Genomic DNA, 26,988 nt, shown 5'->3' on the forward strand with positions numbered 1-26,988 from the left:
TGGACCAGGTAGCAAAAGTAAATATTCATAGATGGACATTACACTGTATTCAGGGCATAGTTAAGCAGGTAAAATTCAATCACAAACAGTTCCGTAGATTCAAAGTATATGTTTTAATAGGTATTTATTTTGCATGACTGCTTTCCCCCATTGGTCGGGCTAGATGCCACTTGATAGTTCTGTACGCCCTTAAAACTTAGTTTTTAAATAGTGGTCTCAGATTTTTCTTAGTTAACTGATATCTTTTCAACTCTTCGTAAAATTTCATTTAAACTGATAGCGTTTATTCTCGTGTTGCAATGACAATCAGAATATCACCCAATTACTTTCTTTAAAAGATTTTCAGTGTTTTTTATTCAAAACACACATAAATAAGGAAACTGAAACGTTTAGTGGCTCACAGCGCTGAACGCAGTGCAGCTAAACGGTAGCGCAATTGATAAAAATAAGACAATAAATAAAAAACTGATGATTTTATTACAAATGAATGATAATGATGACATACAAAACTCATGAGAAAATAAATAGTGACATATGACATGACTTTTGTTAGAATCGCTCTGTCTCGAAGACGGGGTTGTCAAGTCCATTCTGTTGTTTTCCTTCCTCTCTGGACTCTTCCTCTGTAAAGATAAACCAATCGTAAGTGGTAAGTGAAATAAAATTTGTAGATTTATTAGTTAGTTAGTTAGTTACATATTCAATAGCTCATTTGAACGATTCTCTTATCGAAATGTTGTGGAAGACTTATTGTTAAAATCTACAGCATTCCAGACTGCCTTCTTAGTAACTGAGTAGCTTGGATCTAAATAATAGTGAAATGTAAAGAAATGTTTGGCATTTGAACAGAAACTGCACGTATGGAACTTCAAGTGAATTAGATAGACAGAATAAAGATCGCAAAATCTTCCAAGCACTCACAGTCATTTATCTATGAGAAAATAATCCTTGCAGATGACAGTAAAGGGAGGAATAAAAGAGATCGTAAGACACGGAACACAAGTTAATATTGTACAAGGATGGGATGTGAAATCGTAATTTTCTTTTCGAAAAAAACCATCCCGCCACTCACTTAAAAACACAGAAATGGTAACTCTGGATGACCAGATAAATGGTAGAATCCCGATCCTCCCGAATGCAAGTATACTGTCTTAAAAATCTCGCTCGGTGCAATCACTCCTGCACCATCTTCAGCGAATCATATAGCCGTATACTGATGAAACAGTCTGCTGTAGCACGGCGTTGTTTGTACTTAGCTCATCTACCAGCAGACTTTTCCATTCAGCCTTTCTCTGTTCTTATGGCCCAATTGCTTCCACAGAATAATTTCTCACCCAACCGTTTAGAAGCGGCACTGTCGATACAAACAATAACGTTTCAATCCAGTTAGGTTCTTGGGTTTATGTTGATATTAACGAATGGTTTTCAATGAATTCACATGTCAGATCGCATTCCTGATACAATGACAAATCGTGTCAAGCTTAATGCTTTCTTACATAACTCTAGCAAAACTGAAATTGTCTTATGGCAAAACATCTTCAGCCAAACATTGACAGTAGCTACACACAGCGTCATTCTAATTAATCGTTCATTCTAATTTCATGAAGAAACGTGTGAATGAGGAGCACTAGTGGTTGATTCAGTTAAATCTTCGGAAAGGAAAACCGCAAATAATGGGCCACTAACAAATATGGAACTTAGGTAATTTCGTTTGAGATTGTATGCAGTGGGGTGTCCGAGAAGCGGTTAAGGAGCGATCAAGTAGTGGAGCTCAAATCCGCGTCCGGCCACTCGTATTGTGTTTTCGTGCTTCCCCGTACCGACTGAAGAGAATACCAGAGTGATTCTCCGTCTTTGTCTAAATACATCTTCTGCTCGGTTGCCATAGGTCTCAACTTTAAACTAAATACGAAATAATTTATCAGGTTTAATTAAGTGTTGATGTTTATGATATGATGAAAATTCTTTTCATGATGAGATGGGGCCTTCTGCTAACTATGAGTTGGGTTTGTGTTGACAGCATTACAAAGGAGGGTGTTATCTGGATAAAAGATAAGCAATGTGGGAAAGATAGGATGTAGGTGGGCAAGGAAAGTGTAAACTGGAAGTTTTTTGGAAATTTGTGGTAAGGTCTTATGGGACCAAACTGCTGAGGTCTCCAGTCCGTAAGTTTACACACTACTTAATCTAACTTACGCTAAGGACAACACACACACCCACGCCCGAGGGAGGACTCGAACCTCCGACGGGGGGAGCCGCGCGGACCGTGACTAGGCGCCCGAGACCGCTCGGTTACCCCGCGCCGCAAGTGAACTGGAGTCTTCATTAAGGATGGGATGGGTAAGTCTTGATTGTAGGAAACGGTAGATTACAGGAATGAATCCATGATCTGGAAAGGAAAGTGTCTGAAGTGAAGCTGTCAAAAGACAGGGGGTGTTTGGAAATGGAGGGATGAGGGGATGTGTTGATAGAGGTGCGGTAAAGGCTAGAGTTTTCAACAATGATGGAGACTGTAAGGTGTTGGGACTCACAGCTATAGAAGATGTAGTAATGGTGAAGAAGTTCAAGGGTGTGTGAGAAATTCATGATCTAATGCAAGATGCGAGTGTGAGGAGATAATCGCATGTGGAAAGCGAGGTGGCGTGCGAGGATTGGACAGAGTGATAACATTCAGGAGGAGAGAAGGCAGGTATGGATGGGCCAGGCGAGAGCTTCATATTTATGGATGATGCTCAAGGGATTCAGATTCCCTCATTCGGTTAGTCAGTAGTTTTAGCCTGTTATGGGCCTTGCTTTGAATAATTATGTGGTGCAGAGACGATGGAAAATCTACACTTTTTACGTAGATCTGACGGGTACATGAAACAAAAGGAATATAAAGGAACAACATAGACCGTGCTTTCAACGACGCGTGCATTACTGTACTGTTTCACCTCTCTTAGTGCAACCTACCGAGTGGATCATCTATGGGGTAGTTACGTACCCTGGGGCGGATCGTTCCATGGCTGCACTTTGTCCGTGGCGAGCACCACATACAGGGCGTACGTGACGAGGCCGATTCCCGCTGAGATGTAGAACACAGTATTCCACGCCGTCCGCGTTTGCTGGAAGAAGCAATAAAAGAAGCTGTTACTGCTTGATTCCAAGACCAGAGTACCCAGAATCATGCTACTCCTCTAAATCTTCCACTACTGGCCAAAGTCAGGTGTGTTCATTCAACTCTCAAATATACAGCGCAGCCAAATTAAAGGATCATTTTGTCGAAACCCCGTAGTTGTTTTCCACTGAGACGTGTAAGTTTGAAATTTGGCTCAAAAGTAACTACAATCTGCCTCTGTAATGGCGCAAAAGGCACAATTGAGCAAAACTTCAGAATTACGCGCCGGCCGGAATGGCCGAGCGGTTCTAGGCGTCACAGTCTGGAACCGCGAGACCGCTGCGGTCGCAGTTTCGAATCCTGCCTCGGGCATGGATTTGTGTGATGTTAGGTTTAAGTAGTTGTAAGTTATAGGCGTATGGTCAGAAAGCAGATGGTAGTTATAAGAGTCGAGGGACATGAAAGGGAAGCAGTGGTTGGGAAGGGAGTGAGACAGGATTGTAGCCTGTCGCCGATGTTATTCAATCTGTATATTGAGCAAGCAATAAAGGAAACAAAAGAAAAGTTCGCAGTAGGTATTAAAATCCATGGAGAAGAAATAAAAACTTTGGGGTTCGCCGATGACATTGTAATTCTGTCAGAGACAGCAAAGGACTTGGAAGAGCAGTTGAACGGAATGGACAGTGTCTTGAAAGGAGGGTATAAGATGAACATCAACAAAAGCAAAACGAGGATAATGGAATGTAGTCGAATTAAGTCGGGTGATGCTGAGAGAATTAGATTAGGAAATGAGACACTTAAAGTAGTAAAGGAGTTTTGCTATTTGGGGAGCAAAATAACTGATGATGGTCGAAGTAGAGAGGATATAAAATGTAGACTGGCAATGGCAAGGAAAGCGTTTCTGAAGAAGAGAAATTTGTTAACATCGAGTATAGATTTAAGCGTCAGGAAGTCGTTTCTGAAAGTATTTGTATGGAGTGTAGCCATGTATGGAAGTGAAACATGGACGATAAATAGTTTGGACAAAAAGAGAACAGAAGCTTTCGAAATGAGGTACTACAGAATAATGCTGAAGATTAGGTGGGTAGATCACATAACTAATGAGGAGGTATTGAATAGAATTGGGGAGAAGAGGAGTTTGTGGTACAACTTGACTAGAAGAAGGGATCGATTAGTAGGACATGTACTGAGGCATCAAGGGATCACCGATTTAGTACAGAAGGGCAGCGTGGAGGGTAAAAATCGTAGAGGGAATACACTAGTCAGATTCCTAAGGATGTACGCTGCAGTAGGTACTGGGCGATGAAGAAGCTTGCACAGCATAGAGTAGCATGGAGAGCTGCATCAAACCAGTCTCAGGACTGAAGACCACAACAACAACAACAACATGGTCACCACAGCACTCTCCCGGCCTTTGTCAGTTTTTGTGACCGAGGCAGCTCCTCATTACTCAAGTAGCTCCTCAAGTGGCGTCACAGCGGCTGAGTGCACCCCGCCGCCAACAATGCTCCGCGGAACCGAACAGGCACACATCCAACTGCTAGCCAAGCCCGATAGCGCTTAACTCCCGTGATCTGACGGGAACCGGTGTTACCACTGCGGTAAGGCCGTTGACGGCTTTCGAAAAGGTAATCTTTTAATTCTGTAGCGCAGTTTAGAAACATGAATATATTTTTTTGTTTATATTTTACATGTTATTTATTTACCTATAGCATAAACATTTCAATTCCTTTTTAAAGAAACGTACCGTGTTTAAGGGCTAGCGTCTGATTACTTTTCCAAACGTACTAAGTCCAATGTTGGATCAAAGGCACACCTTAGAGTCTAAATAAAAATCAACAACTCAGGCAGCCGGAGACTTCAGGTATAAGAAATCTGTTTCCGCTAATGGCCTCGCCAAAATTGAGCAGAGGAGTGGACAGAGGGTTATGGCATCCTCTTATTCTTCGTGTGGGTAGCTCCACCTAAGGCCGGAAAAATCACCAATGATCAGCGATTTGAGAATGCAAATGCCAATGGAAACCTCTGCCTTAAAGAGACACAATCTGTATACCTAGGAAATGTACCCTGTAAATAAAAACGAAGTTGTCGCTCCAAGGTGAGAAGATTCTGAAGTAGTCCCCAATTCAAACAGACAACTGGATGTTGAACATGAGGAAAATATTAAAAAAGCAACGAAAGGGTAGTATTCTACGAGTCTGAGCCTCAAATGCAAGATATCTGACTGTGGCAGAGAAGCTAGAAAATCTGAAAAATCATATGCAAAAGCTGAAGCAAGATGTAATAGCTATCAGTAATGTCAGACAGTACACGATAATATCAACATTATCAGAAAATGTTACAACGAAAGCAATATGCTATGATTAATCATGCAATGTCATTATGAATAAAAAAGTAGGGCGTAGACTGAGTTACTGTGAACAATTCAGCGATAGGTTTATTTTCATTATAATCGAAAACAAATCCATGCTAATAATCATAGTTCAAGTATACAGTCGATATCACACGGAGAACGTGAATAGACAGAATATATGACAATATATGAACAGGTAATTCAGTATGTAAAGGAAAATGAAAATCAAATAATCTAGTGGGACAGAACAGAAGGCAGAGTTACGGGTGACTATTACCTAGGTGACAGGAAAAAGAATGAAGAAAGACTAGTTGAATTCTCCAATAAATGTCAGCTAGTAATGGTAACCGTACTATTCAAAAATCGCAAGACCAAAAGAATTACTTGGAAAAGAGGCACAAGGAGATTACATCATGGCGAGACACAGGTTCCAAAATCTGATATGGTATGTAAAATGCACTCAGGAACAGATATATGCTCATAGTTCAGTTGGGGAGGAATGGAAGGCCCTATAAAAGGGTAATCGCACAAGCTTGACAGACAAAAGTAAGTATAAGAAAAGTGAATTCGAAGAAAATATGTGTAACATAAGAAATGCACCAACTGAAGGAGTAGAGAGGGAAAGAAAACCAAGTTCAGTTAAGAAAAAAGAATAAAGCAATGTAAGTCGCTTAGAAATGAATTAAACAAGAAAACCAAGGACGCTAAAGGAAAAACAATACAGGAAAAATGCGACGAGATCGAGAAAGGAACAGCTGCAGAAAGGATATTTAGAATGGCCAAAATAACATTCAGAGAATTTAGAAGCAACGGTGTCAATGTTATGAGTGGGAAATACTTCCACAGTTAAACCCAAAGGCTTGAGCCTTGAGCGGACAGAAGAGGTATTACGAGGGCCGGGGCGGGGAGGGGAAGGGGGATAACTCTTACCTAACGTGTTAAAAGAAGAAACAGGTTCGATATGGGTACAAGGACTCTGTTTCTAGAATTTGTCATAGCTTTGGAAGACTTTCGATTAAAGAAGATAGAATGAATAGACAATTTCTTTTTAATTTATAAAATCATTAGGAGAATGGCAGTCAAACGATTATTCAAGTTAGTGTGTAGAATCTGTAACAGTAGAGACACCGTCGGATTTTCGGAAGAGTATTATCCATGTAATCCTGGAGATGACAAGAGCAGATAAGTGTGTGAACCAGACTTATGCCATAAATGTGCTGAGCTCAAGGAGGAATATGTTGAGTGCATTTTTTTTTTCAAACTCGTAACAGCATTTCTTCTTTATAAAGCCAAGGACTTACCAGCACCCCCTCATACATACGCAACAACATATATACAATTGAGGACATTGTGTTAATCTGCGATGAAGAAACTGTCATAGAAGTGCACCAAAGTAATTAAAAGTTTAGTGAAAAAGAAAAGTTAATGAGAGGAGACCACCGCACTTGCGACTTGTTTGAAGAATTACTTTGTAACTATTAGCAATAATAGCTCAAAGTGGCCACTGCAAAGTTTGCTGCAAACATAGTGAAAAAGTTACGTTCTCTTACACGCAACTGCAGAGATGTAATGCATTGGCCACGTTCGACGTGACAGACGTATTTCCACCATTTTTGGATGAGTTACCTTTGGGTCAGAGTCCTCCTTTCCACAGCGGAGTTAAACCTGTCGATGATGGACGAATCTTCAATCGAGACGATTTCGGACTGCCGAATGCCGAGACGGTTGTTTTATAAAATTGAGAGCTGTTTTCCTTCTCCATTCCTGTCCAATCCGAGATTGTGTTCGGACCTCGTCATCGACAGTACATTAAATCCTATTTTTACTCCTTTTTATTATTTGAGATGTAGCACATGATATGGTGCCATACATTTTCCTTGGATGAGACACAATGAAATCTTCATCTTATTATAAGTTTTTGGGTGTTTCAGTGCTATCAAATCTGAACTACAGATCGCTGAAGTACTTACGTTGCCATTCGTCAGCCATCCCACGACGTACGGTGCCAAGATGCCAGCGGCGTTTGCGAACGTGTTAGAGATGCCGAGCATGGTGCCCGAAAAGTTGGGCGCGATGGCGAGCAGGTTCATGGAGTTGCCCGTGTACTGCGCGCCCATGCACAGACCGTTGATGGCGAGGAGGACGATGATGCCCGCCACGTCACAGCCCACCAGCGTGATCACGATCAGCATCAGCGCCGGCGGCACAGCGGCTGCGAGTGACACCACCACATCAGTCATGTGGAACGAGAGTCAAATTCGCGTTTGTGAATATTACGAAACATTGGCTATACTGAGCACTGGCCGGTTATAGCGGATGTTATATACGTCACACCTTATAATAGAATACAGACTGTAACGGGTACGTTTATATACTGAGGTGACAAGTCATGTGATAACGATATGCACAAGAACAGATGGCGGTAGTATCGCGAACACAAGGTGGACTGGCGGTGCTGTCATTTGTACTCAGGTGATTCATGTGACATTCCATTTTGGAAATCGTTAGGGAGCTCAATATTTCGAGATTCACAACGTATAGAGTGTACCAAGAATGCCAAATTTTAGGCATTACCTCTTCCCATGGACAACGAGTGTGGCCGACGGCCTTCACCTAACGACTGAGGGCAGCGGTATTTGGGTAAAGTTGTCAGTGCTAAAACACAAAGAACACTGTGTAAAATAGCCGCAGAAATAAATGCGAGATGTATGACGAACGTATCCGTTAGGGCAATGGGGCGAAATTTGGCATTAATGTGGTATGGCAGCAGACGACCGACGTGAGTGCCTTTGCTAACACTACGACATCGCCTGCAGCGCCTCTCTTGGGCTCGTGACCATATCGGTTGGACTTTAGAATACTGTGGTCTCGTCAAACAAGTCCCAATTTCAGCTGCTAAGAGCTGATGGTAGGGTTCGAGTGTGGCGCAGACCCCACGAAGCTATGGACCCAAGTTGTCAACTAGACACTTTGCAAGCTGGTAGAGTTTTCATAATGGTGCGGACTGTGTTTACATGGAATGGACTCGGTCCTTTGGTCAACTGAACCGATCATTGACTGTAAATGGTTATGTTCGGCTACATAGATGTCATTTTCAGCCATTCATGGTCTGCATGTTAATTGAATCTTTAAGGATGACAGTGGGCCATTCAGAACATTCTGGACAGTTCGAGCGATTGATTTGGCCACCAAAATCGCCTGACTATCTCGTCGAACATTTTGGGGACATCTTCAAGAGGCCAGTTTGTGCACAATATCCTGCATCGGTAACACTTTCGCAATTATGGGCGGTTATAGAGGTAGCATGGCTCAGTTTTTCTAACGGCGCTTTCAACGACTTGTTGAGTCCACTCCACGTCGAGTTGCTGAACTACGGCGGACAAAAGGAGGTTCGATACGATATTAGGAGGTATTCAATGACTTTTTTCACCTCAGTTTGGAATACACTGGTGTGCAAAACTTAATAACGAAAACAACTTTAGCAAGATGTGTCACTGCGAAATAACATAGTTGGAATAAACTTGGGCAATACGTAGAAAGTAATACTACAGTACTATGCAGCACAGAAAGTACCTGAAAGAAATACCAATAAGAAAAAATTAACACTTTTCAAATTCAAATGGCTCCAAGCACTATGGGAATTAACTTCTGAGGTCATCAGTTCCCTATAACTTAGAATGACTTAAACCTAACTACCCTAAGGACATCACACACATCCATGCCCGAGGCAGGACTCGAACCTGCGACCGTAGCAGCAGCGTGTTTCCGGTCCGAAGCGTTTAGAACCGCTCTGCCACAGCGGCCGGTATTGACACTTTTATTCGAAGACAATAATTACACTGAAAACATCACGATTCATGTCGGCCCCGTGGAACCTACAAAAGGCGGGACACAGTTGCTAATAGCGTATGTTAGCACTACAGACAGCTATACATGCTCTGCAATGCACTCGCATGCTGGTCAGAAGTCTAGTAAGGTTTCTAGTGGTCGGGCTTTTCATTCCTCCACCAGCACGATTGACAACTGCTGGATATTCGTCGGTGCACGTGGATGTGTGCAATATGTCTCTCCAACGCATTCTACACGCGCTCTGTGGAGCTTAAGTCGGAAGATTTCGGGCAAAATGATCCCGCATTTTCATTCATTTCCTCCTAGTAGTTAATATGTTATGTTACATTATCTAGTTCGTCCTCAGGTTTTGTAGAGCAGAGTACATATTGCACTTTGCTTTTATAAAGTTGTATTCCTACTGTCTTTGGCATTCAGTTACCACGCTGTTGACGCATATAGCGGCTCTGATACTTCCAGTTGTCGAGACTCTCGTAATTTACCTTTCTTTCCAGGCTGTTGACCTCTACTTAACTGCCACACCAAATCCTCAATAATTTCTTTGGTATATTTTGGTCTTCCTCTGCTCCTACTGTCTCTCCCCTTCACTGCTTCTTCCAGCACGGTGTTAACTATTCCTAGAAGCCGCATTAGATGTCCCACTAACCTCTCCCTTCTTCTGCTAAGTGTCTTCCATACCAGTCTTCTACATCTACATCTACTTCCATACTCCGCAAGCCACCTGACGGTGTGTGGCGGAGGGTACCTTGAGTACCTCTATCGGTTCTCCCTTCTATTCCAGTCTCGTATTGTTCGTGGAAAGAAAGATTGTCGGTATGCATCTGTGTGTGCTCTAATCTCTCTGATTTTATCCTCATTGTCTCTTCGCGAGATACGTGTAGGAGGGAGCAATATACTGCTTGACTCCTCGGTGAAGGTATGTTCTCGAAACTTCAACAAAAGCCCGTACCGAGCTACTGAGCGTCTCTCCTGCAGAGTCTTCCACTGGAGTTTATCTATCATCTCCGTAACGCTTTCGCGATTACTAAATGATCCTGTAACGAAGCGCGATGCTCTCCGTTGGATCTTCTCTATCTCTCCTATCAACCCTATCTGGTACGGATCCCACACCGCTGAGCAGTATTCAAGCAGTGGGCAAACAAGTGTACTGTAACCTACTTCCTTTGTTTTCGGATTGCATTTCCTTAGGATTCTTCCAGTGAATCTCAGTCTGGCATCTGCTTTACCGACGATTAATTTTATATGGTCATTCCATTTTAAATCACTCCTAATGCCTACTCCTAGATAATTTATGAAATTAACTGCTTCTAGTTGCTGACCTGCTGTATTGTAGCTAAATGATAAAGGATCTTTCTTTCTATGTATTCGCAGCACATTACACTTGTCTACATTGAGATTCAATTGGCATTCCCTGCACCATGCGTCAATTCGTTGCAGATCCTCCAGCATTTCAGTACAATTTTGCATTGTCACAACCTCTCCATATACTAAGTATCATTCGCAAAAATCCTCAGTAAACTTCCGATGTTATCCGCAAGGTAATTTATATATGTATATTGTGAATAGCAACCTCGCTACGACACTCCCCTGCGGCACACTTGAAATCACTCTTACTTCGGAAGACTTCTCTCCATTGAAAATGACATGCCGCGTTCTGTTATCTAGGAACTCTTCAATCCAATCACACATTTGGTCTGATAGTCCATATGCTCTTACTTTTTTCATTAAACCACTGTGGGGAACTGTATCAAACGCCTCGCGGAAGTCATGAAACACGGCATCTACCTGGGAACCCGTGTCTATGGCCCTCCGAGTCTCGTGGACGAATAGCGCGAGCTGTATTACACACGATTGTCTTTTTCGAAACGCATGCTGATTCCTACAGAGTAGATTTCTAGTCTCCACAAAAGTCATTATACTAGAACATAATACGTGTTCCAAAATTCTACATCTGATCGACGTGAGAGATATAGGTATTTCTCCCCGTATTCTTTGTGGTACGTCTACATTTTGTGCTTTATGTGTCCACTTAATTTCTAACGTTCTTTGATAGCATCACACTTCAAATACTTCCAGTGCCTTCTCCGAATTCGCAATTGTCCATATTTTGCTTCAAAACAAGACTATGCTCTGGAAATACTTAATTTCAACGTCACTATCTAATACCAGTAGGTCTTTTCTTATTTAAGTATATTGTCTTCCCTATTCTTCCTCGTTTCAGCCTGCTTTATAATATTGCTCCCTAGATACACGAATTCTTTAATTTTTTCCAGTACTGAGTCATTCCCAATTTCATCGTTATTCTCCTCTTTGGCTACTGTTCATCGGCCTCGTCTTTGATTTGTTTGTCTTTTAGACATATTCTGCGCTTTGTATCAGCTCTATTCCTTTCAACCTTTCTAACTCTTCCTTACATCCAGACCGAGAGCTATATCGTCTGCGAACTTTTGCATTAGGATCTGTTCTTACCTTTTAAATTTATTAAAAATATTCTTAACCTTTCTTTTTTTGCTTGCTCGACGTTCAATCTGTAACAAGGTCTTGCATCCTCCTTAACGCGGGTTTGCCTAACTTTTACAAGTCCCACATGGATTTTCTGGTTATTGTAGAAATACATTACTTCAGTGGTACGTCACTGAGACAGTGTGCTGGGAATACTTACTGATGCCGTTGAAGATGCGGTAGCCGTTGATCTTGGACACCTTGCCGCTCGTGATGAGGTAGTCGAGGATACCGCTGTAGACGACGCTGCCCAGACCTCCCACGATGTACGGAACCGCCGACAGCGCAGAGTTCTGCACAGGCAGGACGCAGCAATTACGATCGGGTCCGCCTCATGACGACATTAACACTTTCTCTTCTCTGATTCCCATTCAAAGCATTGTTTTTGTACTGACTTTGGTGTTGCGCTGGGTGTGTGCAGAAAGGTCGGATGAGGGATGAATGGGGCAGGATTTTCAGCTCTTAATATGCTTTCTGTACCGCGTTTAGTAATGTCTTTGTGGTCTCTCTATTTACTGACTCCATCAGCCCAGTATTTTTACCCATATGGTCGAAATTTCATCCTTAATTTTTTAGTAGATTACCTTTAAGTGAAATTTTTATTACCACAGTATAGGTTAATGTACTTGCATAAATGCTGGTGTAGGGGTTTTGCAACTGCAGTTTATATATACGTTTATTCAGTATGCGGTGCAACACTGTTGTCATGAAGTAATATGAGTTCATTTGAACAGTAGTTTTTGTTGGAACTTCGTTAATCTATCTGTGACGTGTCTATGCACCATAGACATATTTCTTGGTTACTTGTATTACGGCGTCTGTTTCCTTGTTGTAGATTTGCCGTACAAGAGGATTTTGTTAACTTCCTTTACCATGACTGAAGCTGGCTAAGTGACACTCTATTTTCCTTCTTGTGTCCACGATATGTTTGAGGACCTAGTGAGTAATCGAAAGTTTGTGATCGTGTGTTCTTGGGGTTACTGAATATGAAGCGCCGCAAAGTATGTACACGGCGAATCGTTTCCGTTTTTGAGATTTAAATTTGTATTATTTATACTCTGCCTAAAGTAAAACACAATTTATTTCTTTTTTTTGTTTTCCCAGATATCTTTCGACATTTATGTATCAGCGTCCGTGGTTCAATCGAATAGCACGACGAATTAACGACAAGCGTCGACGTGCTGGCCAACCTAGATGTGGCTTTTAGGCGGTTTCCCCCATCCCTGTAGCTGAATGCCGGGCAGGTACCAAGTCCCGCATGAGTTACACAATTCACAACGTTTTGTGCATGAATTACACTACACGCAGACAGTTTGGAAAGGGGGGGTACACATATTTCGTTCCGGGGGGGGGGGGGGGGATGGGGCTGTGGGAGGTAAGCGGATTGGCAACAGGAAGCGCATCCGGCCAATCCATAAAGTAACAATGCCAAATCCGTTCATAACCCTGCCTACCCTGTGTCGATGCGGGACAACTGCACAAGAAAAGGAAATTATTATCTTAGGCATTAGTGTCTAATTAAAAGTGGGAGTGACTCCAAGTTAAATTTTGTTAGACCGGGGGGGAGGTAGCAGCAACGAACAAACGAACAGCCATCCCCATTCCCTCCAGCACCGAACGCTGGATCTGCGCCTAGCCTCTGACAAATGTAAAATGACGAAAATCAAAAAGATTTGGTGAATTCGAAAATTTTTCAAGCGTCGTGTGACACGACGTACATCCAGATACTGCAGTAATCTTATATACCTCGAAACATTATTTCCCAGGAGATAACTTTTTATTTACAGTTATCAGAGCAATCAGTTAGCAATTCAAAGAATACTTCTTCCATGCTAGATACGCACTCTGGCGATAACAGATAATTTACTACAGCTCTTGAAATTATCTTTCACGTATAACCTTGACATAAAATCACTACATTATCCCACAAGTAAACATTTAAGATATTCTATGTCGCAGCGTTCAAGTTCCATGTCGTTCTCATGGACTTTGTATCGATTTGTGAAATATGCTAACGATATGTTGATCCTCAGTATCACTACATAAATTTGAGATAAAACTTCCCATTTTGTACCCAACTAAAATTTTCAGCAGGTACATTCTTGTTCAAAGCGCAGCAAACATGGAAAGGGGATTACAGAAAAGTTAAATTAGTACAAGCATATGCTAATTATAGTTCAATCCTGTGCATGAAATTACAATTTATGCCTTCAATGGCAAGTGGACTTTTTGAACACTGATGAGAATAAACATGTGAAATGTATTTCATAGCTGTCAGAAATACGTGCTCAATGGTCGAGAGTTTATGAAAGATTCGAATTTGGGCACGCTATTTTACTAGAAGCTGCTCGAGAGGAACAGTCTCAAAAGCCTTCTGGAAATCTAGAAATATAGAATCAACATCGCCTGTCGATAGAACTCATTACTTCTAGTGAATAAAGAGCCAGTTGTTTTCCATAAGAATGATATTTTCTGGATCCGAGCTGGCTAAGGCCAATAGATAGTTTTCTTCGAGCTATTTATAATTTTCAAACTAAAAATATGTTCCAAAATCCTACTGTAAATCGATATCACTAATCTGGGCCTATAATTCAGTCGATTACTTCTATATCCTTTTTTTGGGATTTGGTGTGATCTGTGTGTGGCTTGTGTAACTTTCCAAGCTTTAGGTACGGATCTTTCATCGAGCGAGCGGTTGCAAATGATTGGTGAAAATGGAGTTATGTCATCAGCATATTCCGAAAGAAACCTAAATGGTATACCATTGAGACCTGAAAACTCGTCTTTATTGAATGAATACGTTGCTTCATTGCACCGAAATTATCTAGTTCCATGTTGCTCATGTTGGCAACTTTTCTTGATCCGAGTCATGTAATATTTACTGCATATTCTTTGGGGAAGGAATTTTGGCAAATCGTCTTTAGTAACTCTACTTTAGTGACGCAGTCATGGTTGACATTATCATTAGTAGCATGCAATAAAGGTAGTGGTTGTGTCGTACCGCTGGTTTACTTTATATACGACCAGAACATTTTTGGATTTTTTGCCAGATTTCGATATAGAGTTTCATTATGGGTGCTATTAAAAGCATCTCACATTGAAGTCCGCACTAGTTCGAGCATCTGAAAACTGTTGCCAATCTTGGTGCTTTCGCATTGCTTTTTAAAACTTATCCTTTTCCGTTCCTTCTGCAACACTATCTTTACCTGTTTCTTGTGCCCTTGAGGATCTGCTACGCTTGTTATTGATTTACTTAGTATGAAGCTCTTAATTTAAGTCAATACTATTTCTATGAATTTAGCCACATTAGGTCTACATATACATAGTTTAGAACGAATGGAGACTATCTCTTAGGAAATAGCCAAGCGAATTTATTCCTACTTTTTTAAATAGATACATTTTGCGGTAATTTTTGGTGAGTTTGAATCCTACGGTACCTGTCTTGGTACGACGGTGTAGTCATCCCTGTATCCGTCATCACGATCTCTATTTGCACAGGATATTTTGTTCTGAGAGCTCTAGTATGTTATCGCTATCATTTACGCTTCGTGTGGGCTCCTGAACTAAATGAACAAGATTGTTCGTTTCTGTATGGACCTAAAGCACAAATGCCGGCCGAAGTGGCCGTGCGGTTAAAGGCGCTGCAGTCTGGAACCGCCAGACCGCTGCGGTCGCAGGTTCGAATCCTGCCCCGGGCATGGATGTTTGTGATGTCCTTGGGTTAGTTAGGTTTAACTAGTACTAAGTTCTAGGGGACTAATGACCTCAGCAGTTGAGTCCCATAGTGCTCAGAGCCATTTGAACCATTTTGAACCTAAAGCACAAAAGTATAATTTTGTTGCGCTGCTCAATTGTTATCTGGGGCTGTCAACATAACTTAATGTCTACATTCACATATGTAGTAGTATTTCATAATCGTATACCTTTACAGTCTCTATAATGGAAGCTGAAGAATTCAGAAACTTTAAGAATATTAGCACTGCCCCGTGAGCAGGAAACCTAGGTTCTGACCTCAGCCTTGGTACGAGTTTTTATTCGTCGCTTCGGTCTACATATACAAATCATAGATATTTGAGACTTAAAAGGTCTCTCAAACCACATAGTTTCATTTAATTAAAATTTAAGCATTCTCGGAAGTCTAGGAATTTCCAGCACCAATATTTCGTCAGTACCAATGTCGTTAACAGGCAACAATCGTTGAGATTATCAATTCCAGTGATGGATTACTCACACCTGGCGAATTTTTATTGTGAAGAAATATTTAACGTCCAATTAGAGATTCATTTTAAAGCTCTATAGAACTAGGAATAACCTCAAACCATACCAGCTGTAAATAGTTATGTTAAAAAACATAGCCCACAGAGAATAATAAGAATGGTCATATCAGTGTGTATATTGCCTTGTATCTATTATTTTCGAAAATAAGGTGTTCTGGCTAACCACTTGCTGCTTGCCATACAAACAGCTGAAGGTCTTACAAGGGAACCTCGCCATCGCACCCCCCTCAGATTTAGTTATAAGTTGGCACAGTGGATAGGCCATGAAAAATTGAACACAGATCAATCGAGAAAACAGGAAGAAGTTTTGTGGAACTACGAAAAAATAAGCAAAATATACGAACTGAGTAGTCCATGTCCAAGATAGGCAACATCAAGAGTAGCCTGAGCTCAGGAGCGCCGTGGCCCCGTGGTTAGCGTGAGCACCTGCGGAACGTGAGGTGCTTGGTTCAAGTCTTCCCTCGAGTGAAAAGTTCGCTTTTTTTTATTTTCGCAAAGTTACGATCTGTCCGTTCGTTTATTGACGTCTCTGTTCACTGTAATAAGTTTAGTGTCTGTGTTTCGTGACCGCACCGCAAAACCGTGCGATAAGTAGACGAAAGGACGTACCTCTCAAATGGGAACCGAAAACATTTGATCGCAAGGTCATAGGTCAATCGCTTCCTCCACAGGTAAACACGTCTGATATATTCTATACGACACTGGTGACGGCATGTGCGTCAGATGACAGGAATATGTTGTCGACCCACCTAACTTGTACACCTGACGAATGGGTAAAAAGATTCTTCTACTTTGCTCGATTTAGGTTTTCTTGTGGATGTGACATCACTCCCAAAAAAGTGATGAAAACATAAGAGTTGGTCAGATAATAATTCTCTGAAAATAAAAAAAGTTAAACTTTTCACTCGACGGAGGAGTTAAACCAAGGACCTCTCGTTCCGCAGCTGCTCACGCTAACCACAGGACCACGGCGCTCCTGAGCTCACACAATCCCTGATGTTGCTTATCTTGCGCATGGACTACTAAGTTTGTATATTTTGCATATTTTTTTCATAGTTCCACACAACTTCTTCCTGTTTTCTCGATTGATCTGTGTTCAGTTTTTCAAGGAAAAAGCCTTAATTACTGCTGTATACCACAACAAGAAAAAGTTTCAAATGTTAACCATGTAAAAAAGCTTGCCCCCTTCGCTTGTTATCGCTTTCTATATGCCTTCTTTCCATATTTTGAAGTGATTATGAAGAATTGAGGGTGTGCTATCTTCAGGGACTTATCTGTAAATACCCTGTTAATAAGTGCTAACAAGGGAACCTCCCCATCGCACCCCCCTCAGATTTACAGGGGGGTGCGATGGGGAGGTTCCCTTGTTAGCACTTATTAACAGGGTATTTACAGATAAGTCCCTGAAGATAGCACACCCTCAATTCTTCATAATCACTTCAAAATATGGAAAGAAGGCATATAGAAAGCGATAACAAGCGAAGGGGGCAAGCTTTTTTACATGGTTAACATTTGAAACTTTTTCTTGTTGTGGTATACAGCAGTAATTAAGGCTTTTTCCTTGAAACAGTGTTTTGAGATCACGTAGAAGATCGTAAAGGCAGAAAAAGTGTGTGTCAGTCCACGAAGAGAAAGTTCCCGCAAAGGAAAAGCAAGAAAATTTGTGAAATATATACCGACATCACTTCCTTGTGAATGTAACCTACTCGAGCTGAAACTGCGCTTTGTCGCGTACACCGTTCCTAAATTAGCAGATTGCTTGGGAAAAGTTTCGATGTGAACAATGACGCATACTGCGTAACTGTAATTTTAGTTTCGTAAGCTATCGAATCGCTTTGGAAAGTACTTCTTCCTATTGAACAAAAACATATTTATACATACAAAGTGTTTTCGTGAAGACGCAACAGAGTTCCAGGAATAATTGAGGTGGGCAACAGAGCTGCTGAAACGACTGAATCGAATGTCAGAAGCGAAAATGACAAAATTTGTAATTTAACGCACGTCTGATGACAATGAGTAAATTGTAGGTGGACACATTTTTTGTAATTGTTTTATTTGTCTGCAAAACTTTCACAGGATCCTCACCTTCTATGCTGGCACGTGGAATGGGCGTAAAAATCTCTGTCACATGCAGTTCGCACACATCCAGTTTTGTCACAGGCGACTAGAATTTTTGCAAGTCTCTACAGATGATTCGTATATAACACACAAACAGATGTCAAGTGAGATCAATAGAGGCTAATGGACCGATCACGGAAAAAAGATCTCTTCCTGTGTACCTTTCACAGAATGTTCTTTAACACCACAACTCTGTGGATGATCATACATTTTTTACGTGTTTTGCGAAATTTGCGCCGTTAGTTGTGCTGAATATTATTCTTGTAAATAAGTTGTCAAGTTACATATGCTACTTGTTATTTAAGAAAGAGAATACGCATGGAATGTTGACATTTTCTAAGTAGACATGACGGCCTAGTCAGGGAAAAGTTATGGTCAAAGAGTGTAGTAAATTGAAAATGCATTATCGCTGGGCGTCCGAGCGCGCCAAAAAAGTAGCAGTTGAGAGTCGTGAGGAGACGATTGGTGCCGTTGGTTGTGTGTATTCGCTGGTGTGACTATGCAAAAGTGCGGAGACAAAAAGTCTGTTTCCGAAGTGCGGAGCAGTGAAAATTGAATTAGTTGTGTTGGCGGATGATTAATATGGGCAAGCTATGGCATTTATTGGGCACAGTACAAACGCAGCAACAGTAATTCACGTAACATCAAGAGTACTGTGGGCCCTTGTTATTGTCTATGGTACGGCAAGAAGATTAACCTGTGCCCTATTTACCGCTAAATGAAGCCACTCGATAAAGCAACGGCATCATAAAGTGAAGTAAGAACTAAACTTTTTATAAGTAGAAGTGCAATAGACTGATCAGCGTAGTTGGAATTTTATTGCTTGAATAACATTGTTTTCGTGCATATTGTCACGTAAATAATTTTCGTAAGTCATTATCCAAGTAGTTTCCATCTTATCCCTTTGTATGAACCGAGATAATCAGAAAATGAACTGAAAATGAAGTGAACATCGATTTATTAATTATCAAAACATAATTTTTCCAACCTTTTGGACTGTTGCGTAATAATGAAATTTTTGGTTATAGTATGAATGATGTCAGAAACAGAATGATGCAAAAGCCAGTATTAATTCATTTGCTAAAAATAGAGTAACTTTCAAAATAAAAAATTAGTAGTGAAAATTTACGTAACTCGGACACTGGATTTCATTGTCAAGCACAGTTCTAATTTATAGCTTGTGGCATAATTTGTAAATTTTATTACAAGGAAATATCAAAGTAACTGCTAAATTCAAACAATATTTCTGCTTGTTGTTATTCCGACAGTCAGTATTACGGTTTTAACGTAACAAAAAGTTTTTGTCCACAGCCAGTAAACAATCTTACTTTAATTGACCTTTGAAAATTAATATAATATTTTGTATATGTTTGCTATTTGATTGCTATCTAACTACTATGACGTGTGTGGTGTGAAGTACTGGAAAGTGTGCGTTAGGTACTGTTCCTACGCCATGACGCCAATAACTATTGTTACGTAAGATTGCTTACGAGTACAAAATTCAGTGTTATACGTGTTCAAATGTGTTTGAATTCCTAAGGGACCAAACTGCTGAGGTCATCGGTCCCTAGACTTGCACACTACTTAAACTAATTTATGCTAAGAACAGCACGCACACACCCATGCCCGAGGGAGGACTCGAACCTCCGGGGGGAGCGGCCGCGGATTCCGTGACAGGGCGCCTCAAACGACGCGGGCACTCCGCGCGGCTTCAGTTTCAGTTTAATTGTTCTTGTTCCGGTGAGGAGCTGGCGACCGTTGGTTATTTCATTAATGACATACTTTGAAAACCGTTTTTCCAAATTTTTCACTCACTACTGTTAATTAAAAAACTAGTTTACGTAGTAAAGCTGTGAGTACCGGGCGTGAGTCGTGCTTCGGTAGCTCAGATGGTAGAGCACTTGCCCGCGCAAGGCAAAGGTCCCGAGTTCGAGTCTCGGTCGGGCACACAGTTTTAATCTGCCAGGAAGTTTCATATCAGCGCACACTCCGCTGCAGAGTGAAAATCTCATTCTGGACTAGCTTACGTAATTAAAAATATGTAAAGTTAACCGAACCTTATTTCTAATCGTCATTGCCAAAGTACTGAGCAGTGGTGATTCGGTTATAACTTCATCTACTTCTCTGTTTTGCATTATTCTTCGGAATAGATGCCTTTTTCCCACAGATTAGGGAATTTAGGTACACGGTCATATATTGCAAAAAAGCTTAATTAGCCGGAGATGTAGGAGGGCTATAGTGCTGTGCGTCCGTCCAAGAGAAATACGTGTAATGTGATAAATACGTCATTCCTGGAACCACGTACGTGCGCTGAGATCAAGGGGAATATTTCTCAACAACGTCACCCTACTATCGCCTCTTCTCGTGTTAGTCGAGTTTTCATAGCGTATAGGATTTCGTATCTCAAATGGGTACTCTAGTCCTTCTCCGGCATCACTCAAAATTTATTTCATCACTACGAAAACATATTTTATGTCTCCATAGCCCGCGCGGTTGGCCGTGCGGTCTAACGCACGGCTTTCCGGGCGGGAAGGAGCGCCTGGTCCCCGGTACGAATCTGCCCGGCGGATTTGTGTCGAGGTCCGGTGAGCCGGCCAGTCTGTGGATGGTTTTTAGGCGGTTTTCCATCTGCCTCGGCGAATGCGGGCTGGTTCTCCTTATTCCGCCTCAGTTACACTATGTCGGCGATTGCTGCGCAAACAAGTTCTCCACGTACGCGTACACCACCATCACTCTACCACGCAAACGTAGGGGTTACACTCGTCTAGTGTGAGACGTTCCCTGGAGGGGTCCACCGGGGGCCGAACCGCACAATAGAAAGAGTGGTTCGGTGTAGGGCGGCGGAGGGGTGAAGTGTACTGCAGTAGTCGTCACGGGGTTGTGGACCACTGCGGCTGCGGCGGGGACAGAGCCTCTCCGTCGTTTCTAGGTCCCCGGTTAACATACAATACAATACACTACAATGCCTCCATAAATATAAAAAATTAGGATTATTAACTTTTGCTGTAAAATACTCGATTCTTTGCACACTATCACTAAGAGAAATATTGGTTCAGACACGTTGAACTGTGGCATGTCAGAAGTGTTATTTGATTCATCGCGTACATCATTTCCGGTGACTGAGATTTGTTTTTCAGATTAGCTCCATCTACTACCGCAAAAAGTAGCACCATTTCTCCATTTTTATTTTTGTCTCGCTGCCATTGCCCTGATGTAGTTGACGAAATTTTATTATTCGGATTCATTGTTCTTGTATTTAACGCTCCGGTGAACAACGTTTCCTATTGTGCATTTAGTAGATTACTACTGGGCGACAACGAGAAGCTCAATTTTATATATAATATAAATATACATATAATAAAAAACATGTATCTGTGGCAACATGCTAGCACCGTGAAACAGCCGAAAAAGGACGCATGGACGCGCTTAGACAGCGTGCGGAAGTGCGCGCAGAAAAATCACACGCACTCGTGACGAGTACTCACGCTGGAGATGTCGAAGTGCAGGATGTTGGCGAGGTAGGTGGGCCCGCTGGTGAGCAGCGTGAAGAAACCCCAGCCGATGCCCAGGTGCATAGAGGCACACGCCCACAGCCCGGGGGTCGACAGCAGCCTCTTCCACGGGATGGGCAGCTTCCTCTGCAAACCAGACACACAGTACTTCCGATAAATGATTTTTGGATGCCAAGAAATATTGCGTGTCCCTTTTAGCCTTGACCCATGGTTTTCAAGACAGCACGGAGAAAAATGCAAGTTGGATTTCGCATTACCGATATTTTCTGAAACCATGTTGGTTGGCGTATCTCTGTTCGATATACCTCACATATGGGGTCCTAACATTCTAAACGTACTAAGTAGGGTAGTTGTGACGTGAGCGTGAAGGTGCTCGTGGAGCTAACAACAAAACATCATGCCTATTCCACGTTATAAATTGTACTAACACTACCGCAAATATAACTGATAACAAAAGGAAACCAGTAATTTGAAGTGCTAACTGGTGTGCACAAAACAAAATCCGTCTTCTAATATTTACTTGTACGTACATCCTCGTAGTGCCTTGTGGCGTATTTGATTGGGTATAACATAAGAATCTAGTCTCAGATCACAGTTTCCTATCTTGTCATTGAAATTTTGCCTTTATGGAAAAATGCAAGAAGTGATGATTTACAGAAGTAATTATTTCAACACGCCCTACTTTACCGCCCAGTACATTCACAATGGAGGAAATGAACTTTATTGATTTCCAGACCGCTGCTCATAAAGTCATCAAACAATAAAGCTACGAATCAGTGTTGCTGCATATAAAATCATCTCACGTAGAATAGTGCACATCAAAAGCACACTCAGTGACACTGAACAGTGGGAAAGTGCAAACATTCAAAAGAGAGGCAAAACTGTTGACGATATCATTCATATATAACTTTCAGTAGCGAAAAATAGTTCACGATTGTCTGCCGAAAAAAAGGACATGTTTCCTATGATGCTCTTCATACCACATCACCATCGGCAGGTTTTTTTACTCATTTGTTGAATGATACTGCGAACTGATGGTTTTGGCTTCATACTGTTACATGTGTTGTAAGGCGTCCGGTTTTTATGGACCTTACATGTCTTGATCCATAACGACAGCACGATACGGTATGAGATCCTCAGAAAATAATAATATATTATAGCAACAAAAGGCAATTGCAGTAATCTCATGTACCGAAAACTAACAAAACAATATCTACCAATATATGGTCAGGGGCATGAATAAATAAATTAAAGTGAAACGCATTTTGGAGACAAACCGAGCAGGTGGTTCATGGTATCGGAAAACCCCACTTAACAAGAGAACGGCAAGCTTCAGCACAGAAAGGGATAAGGCCAGAACAATACATTGTTCCTTTTAACGTAAATACGGCTGGGACCGAGGGTAAGTGGCTGGACGGCTTTAACAGGGCTAGGCTGCGAGGCGGTAAGCTAAGTTTGCACAAATTAGTCCACTCTCTTTACAGATACAAAGTGCGGACAATCTCACAGTGTTAAAATATTTATATTGTGGTATGTTTTGTCATCGATTATAGCATGATATCTCCGCTGGACGTACTTAGCCTATTTAGTTTGAATAATGTAATGCGTAAGACATCTTTTGCTCTGAACTTTTAAATTTTCTTTTCCTGAACAATTCAATGTAATTTTTTCTGACCTTTCACTATAGTTTGTATTTGATGGATGATAATAAATGTTTAATACTATAAAGTGTTTCAAAATTCCTTTTACACACTTCTGGACGTTGTGGGGGGAATTAATAGGTCAAGTTTTACGTAGGAACCCGTGTTCGGAAACGTCATCTGACGCCGCTACAAAGAGTCAAAATTATAGGCGCCTGCGGCTATGAATGTATGTAGATACAAGGTGTTTCCTTGATGATGTTACAGACTTTCTACAATGATGTAAAAGGATAAATGTGTCAATTTGAGGTGAGGGTCCCTGTACCGGAAACGAACGAGTCGAAAGTTACAAGCGAAAACTGTTCTCAAATGGCTCTGAGCACTATGGGACTTAACATCTGAGGTCATCAGTCGCCTAGAACTTAGAACTAATTAAACCTAACTAACCTAAGGACAACACAAACATCCATGCCCGAGGCAGGATTCGAACCTGCGACCGGAGCGGTCCCTCGGTTCCAGACTGTAGCGCCTAGAACCGCACGGCCGCTCCGGCCGGCTAAAACTATTCTCATCCGACATGGGAATACATGTGCTGATGCTGTTGTTGCTAAGATTGTAGGGTAGGTAACATTTCATGGGCAAAAAAGGAAAATATGTCCGATAAACACGGACTCTAAAATGCATACCCTAGGAGCTATTAGAACTGGTTCATCTTTGCTGCTGTGAAAAACATCTCCTGTATCGAACAAGTGCTCACAGCTCTTAAGGTATGCATTTTAGAGTCCATGTCTGCTGGGCATTTTTTCCTTGTTTTGGTCCATATTACAACCTCTGAAAGTTAACTACCCTACAATCTTAGCAATCACAGTACCAGTACATGTATTCCCGTGTCAGAGGTATCAGAATGGTTTACGCTTATAACTTTCTACGCGTTCGTTTCCAGTACAGGGATCCTTAGCTCAAATTGATACATTTATCCTTCTCCATCACCATGGAAAGTTTGTAACATCATCACGGGATCACGCTTTATACACATACATTAACAGGTGTCGACGCCTATTATTTTGACGCCTCATGGCGTTGTTGGATGACGTTTCCGGATGTGGGTTCCTGTGCCTCCAGAAGTGTGTAGAATGAATTGTGAAACACCTTGTATTTCGTATGTCATACAATATCTTTTCTTTATTATATCTCAAAACAATACTTTTGGTCCACAGCACGTTTAGAATGTTAGCTCTTCATATGTTCTAGGATTCTACAAAACACGAATGAAGGCCATGACAGTAAAGTCGTATGGCATTGTTGGCTGGCGTCACTAACTGTTAGGTACAGCCGCCGTGTTCGAAATGGTTTTATTCCTTCGGTCACAGTGTCCCCTTACCGGATCGTTTATTAGAGCTGGGTCATACATGTATTTGAAGAATATAGCTAAGTATAAAGGATATATGTACAGCGTGATGTTGTGTGATTACATTTGTGTTGTACGACGATGGGAGAAGGGAGAAAGTGAAACCTGGTGCGGGCACGTAGTCCTCTCGAACAACACCAAGAGGACGGCCAGGCTAAACGTTTCCATCCGACACACAGATCACCATCAGCAATCTCACATACTCTCACTTCGTGACACCCTGCGGAGACGCTTGAAATTTAATCGAGGACATTGCTGCACAAACTGGTGATCAGCAACTTCACGCCACCATCTCTGCTCGCATTGCCGACCAAAAACCGGCAGTGAAAATTTCATCCATCACTAGGATTGGAACCGGCTTATCTCCGAGTCGAGCGCCAACAGACAGGCATGCGATAGTGACTGCGTTAGCACTGATTTTGGAACTTTTCAAACTGCAACTAATGATCTTATGGACCTTGTTTTTGGACTGAGTGTACTATTACAATAAACGCGAATTTTCTGTCCTACTGGGCTTTCTGTCTGCGCTACACCACGTAGGGTTCAACGGACTGTGAATCTACGGCAATACATTCAGCTTTTCATTTTGTGCCTGTAGTCACTCTATTTGTCCAATAAAGGGTTATTTCCTCATTTATAAAAGATCACACAGCTGTTGTGATATGGATCCGTAATCGGAAAGTAACAGGGCTCAAGACCCCTTACGAATAGCGCGAGTTAGATTTTGTGTTGTTAGCAAGATAATTCTCGACGATTTAAGGCCTCTGTTTTGCCCTGTTCTGCCTCTGTTTCGTTAGTGATCCATCTCCAGAGACCACGATATAGACGCAACGATAAACTTTGCACTTGCGTCCATTGTTTCCATTTCGAGAGCCAAATTTTTGCTACGTGGGAGTTGGTGCCACTTATTCGCAAAGGTATTCGGCAAAAAATTATAAATAATTCTTCATTAGTCAATAATTGCAGCAAATGAAGAATACGAGAAACATAGTCTAGGCTATGACGGTTATGTGTTACAGATTGTAATGGTTCTTTATTTAAGTGACGATTACGGCACTCCAACCCCAGTTCTCGATACCAGTAATATCGTACTACTTTTCTGCGAAGTAACAGACATATTTTTGTGCCAATATTCACATTCGGTTTTATTAATGTATAGGTACTCCGATGTATCGATATATTACAGCGATATGGTTCTTGTGTGTATTCATTTCTGTGAGACCGTCGTAATCTTTGACTTACTTGTAACCGTTTTGGCGCGAATGCGCACAGAGCAGTCTTTTTTTCACTTTGCAGAAGTTAAGTTGTCATCTGGCTTTGTAAAAGAACAGTCAAGTCTTGGGTTTGGTTAAAGTGGAAGTTAAATGTATGAAGATTGATGCAAAACTGTTTTCTTGATAATGTGACAATTAAGAAGAAGTATATATGAATTTACAAGAAGTTTAATAAAACTGTGGATTGTGAACACCAAGTCAAAAATTATTTCTACCATACCATTGTTCTCATCTGAATTTCCTGAAAAACGCATTTGTTAGGGCTTCAAATATTGCTAAAATACAGATTTGGACCTTTTAGCAGTCAAAGTGGAATCACCCTAGAATCAACAAGATGCGCCGTAACAACTTCGACGAAATCTACGTGGGAATCCATTCAAGATAAGTGCCTAAATTAATGACTTTTTACAGTGACTTCATTATTTCCATTCTAACGATACCATCCACAGTCAAAAACTTTGTTGCTGCCCGATAAAGCGAACATATGCTGCGTGAGCAACATTATTAATGTGATTTCTAACCTACTTTGCAAGTGGTGGTATTGTTAGAAGTGACAGTGACTCACCTTGGCGGGCACCTTGCCCAGCGAAGCCTCGATGTAGCGCCGCTCCGCGGGGTCGATGCGCGGGTGCTTGGCCGGCGTGTCGTACACGAGGAACAGCCACGGGATGTACCAGAGGATGCCGATGCCGCCGAACACGTAGAAGACGAGCGGCCAGCCGACGCTCGTGCTGCACAGCAGGCCCGACACCGGCATCGTGATCACCGTGCCCAGGTACCCTCCTGCGTGCACACCACTCTATGGCACTCGTCCTTCCCTACTAACTGTATCTAACAGCACACAGCGCGTTGATGTCCGTTTCCACGGTGTATCGTTGAGACATACAAACAGCTTCAAATCGCAGGTGGCCGTGACCTAGTCACGTCCTGGTCGCAGAAGTATACAGGGTGGTCCATT

The 26,988-nt window shown here is 41.7% G+C and overlaps 1 protein-coding gene across 1 annotated transcript in view; it reads right to left on the reverse strand.

The window, feature by feature from the left end:
• Positions 1-549: 549 nt before the first annotated feature.
• Positions 550-26,988, reverse strand: part of LOC124606415 (sialin-like) — a 51,858-nt gene continuing 25,419 nt past the window's right edge. Inside the window, exons 5-10 of the mRNA XM_047138396.1 lie at positions 26,596-26,813; positions 21,682-21,834; positions 11,962-12,094; positions 7,421-7,662; positions 2,984-3,104; positions 550-623 (exon numbers count right to left, since the gene is read on the reverse strand). Coding sequence (XP_046994352.1) covers positions 550-623; positions 2,984-3,104; positions 7,421-7,662; positions 11,962-12,094; positions 21,682-21,834; positions 26,596-26,813 — 941 coding nt within the window. The remainder of the gene's footprint in view (positions 624-2,983; positions 3,105-7,420; positions 7,663-11,961; positions 12,095-21,681; positions 21,835-26,595; positions 26,814-26,988) is intronic.

The sequence above is a fragment of the Schistocerca americana genome, chromosome 3, assembly GCF_021461395.2.
Source record: "Schistocerca americana isolate TAMUIC-IGC-003095 chromosome 3, iqSchAmer2.1, whole genome shotgun sequence".
Lineage (NCBI taxonomy): Eukaryota > Metazoa > Arthropoda > Insecta > Orthoptera > Acrididae > Schistocerca > Schistocerca americana.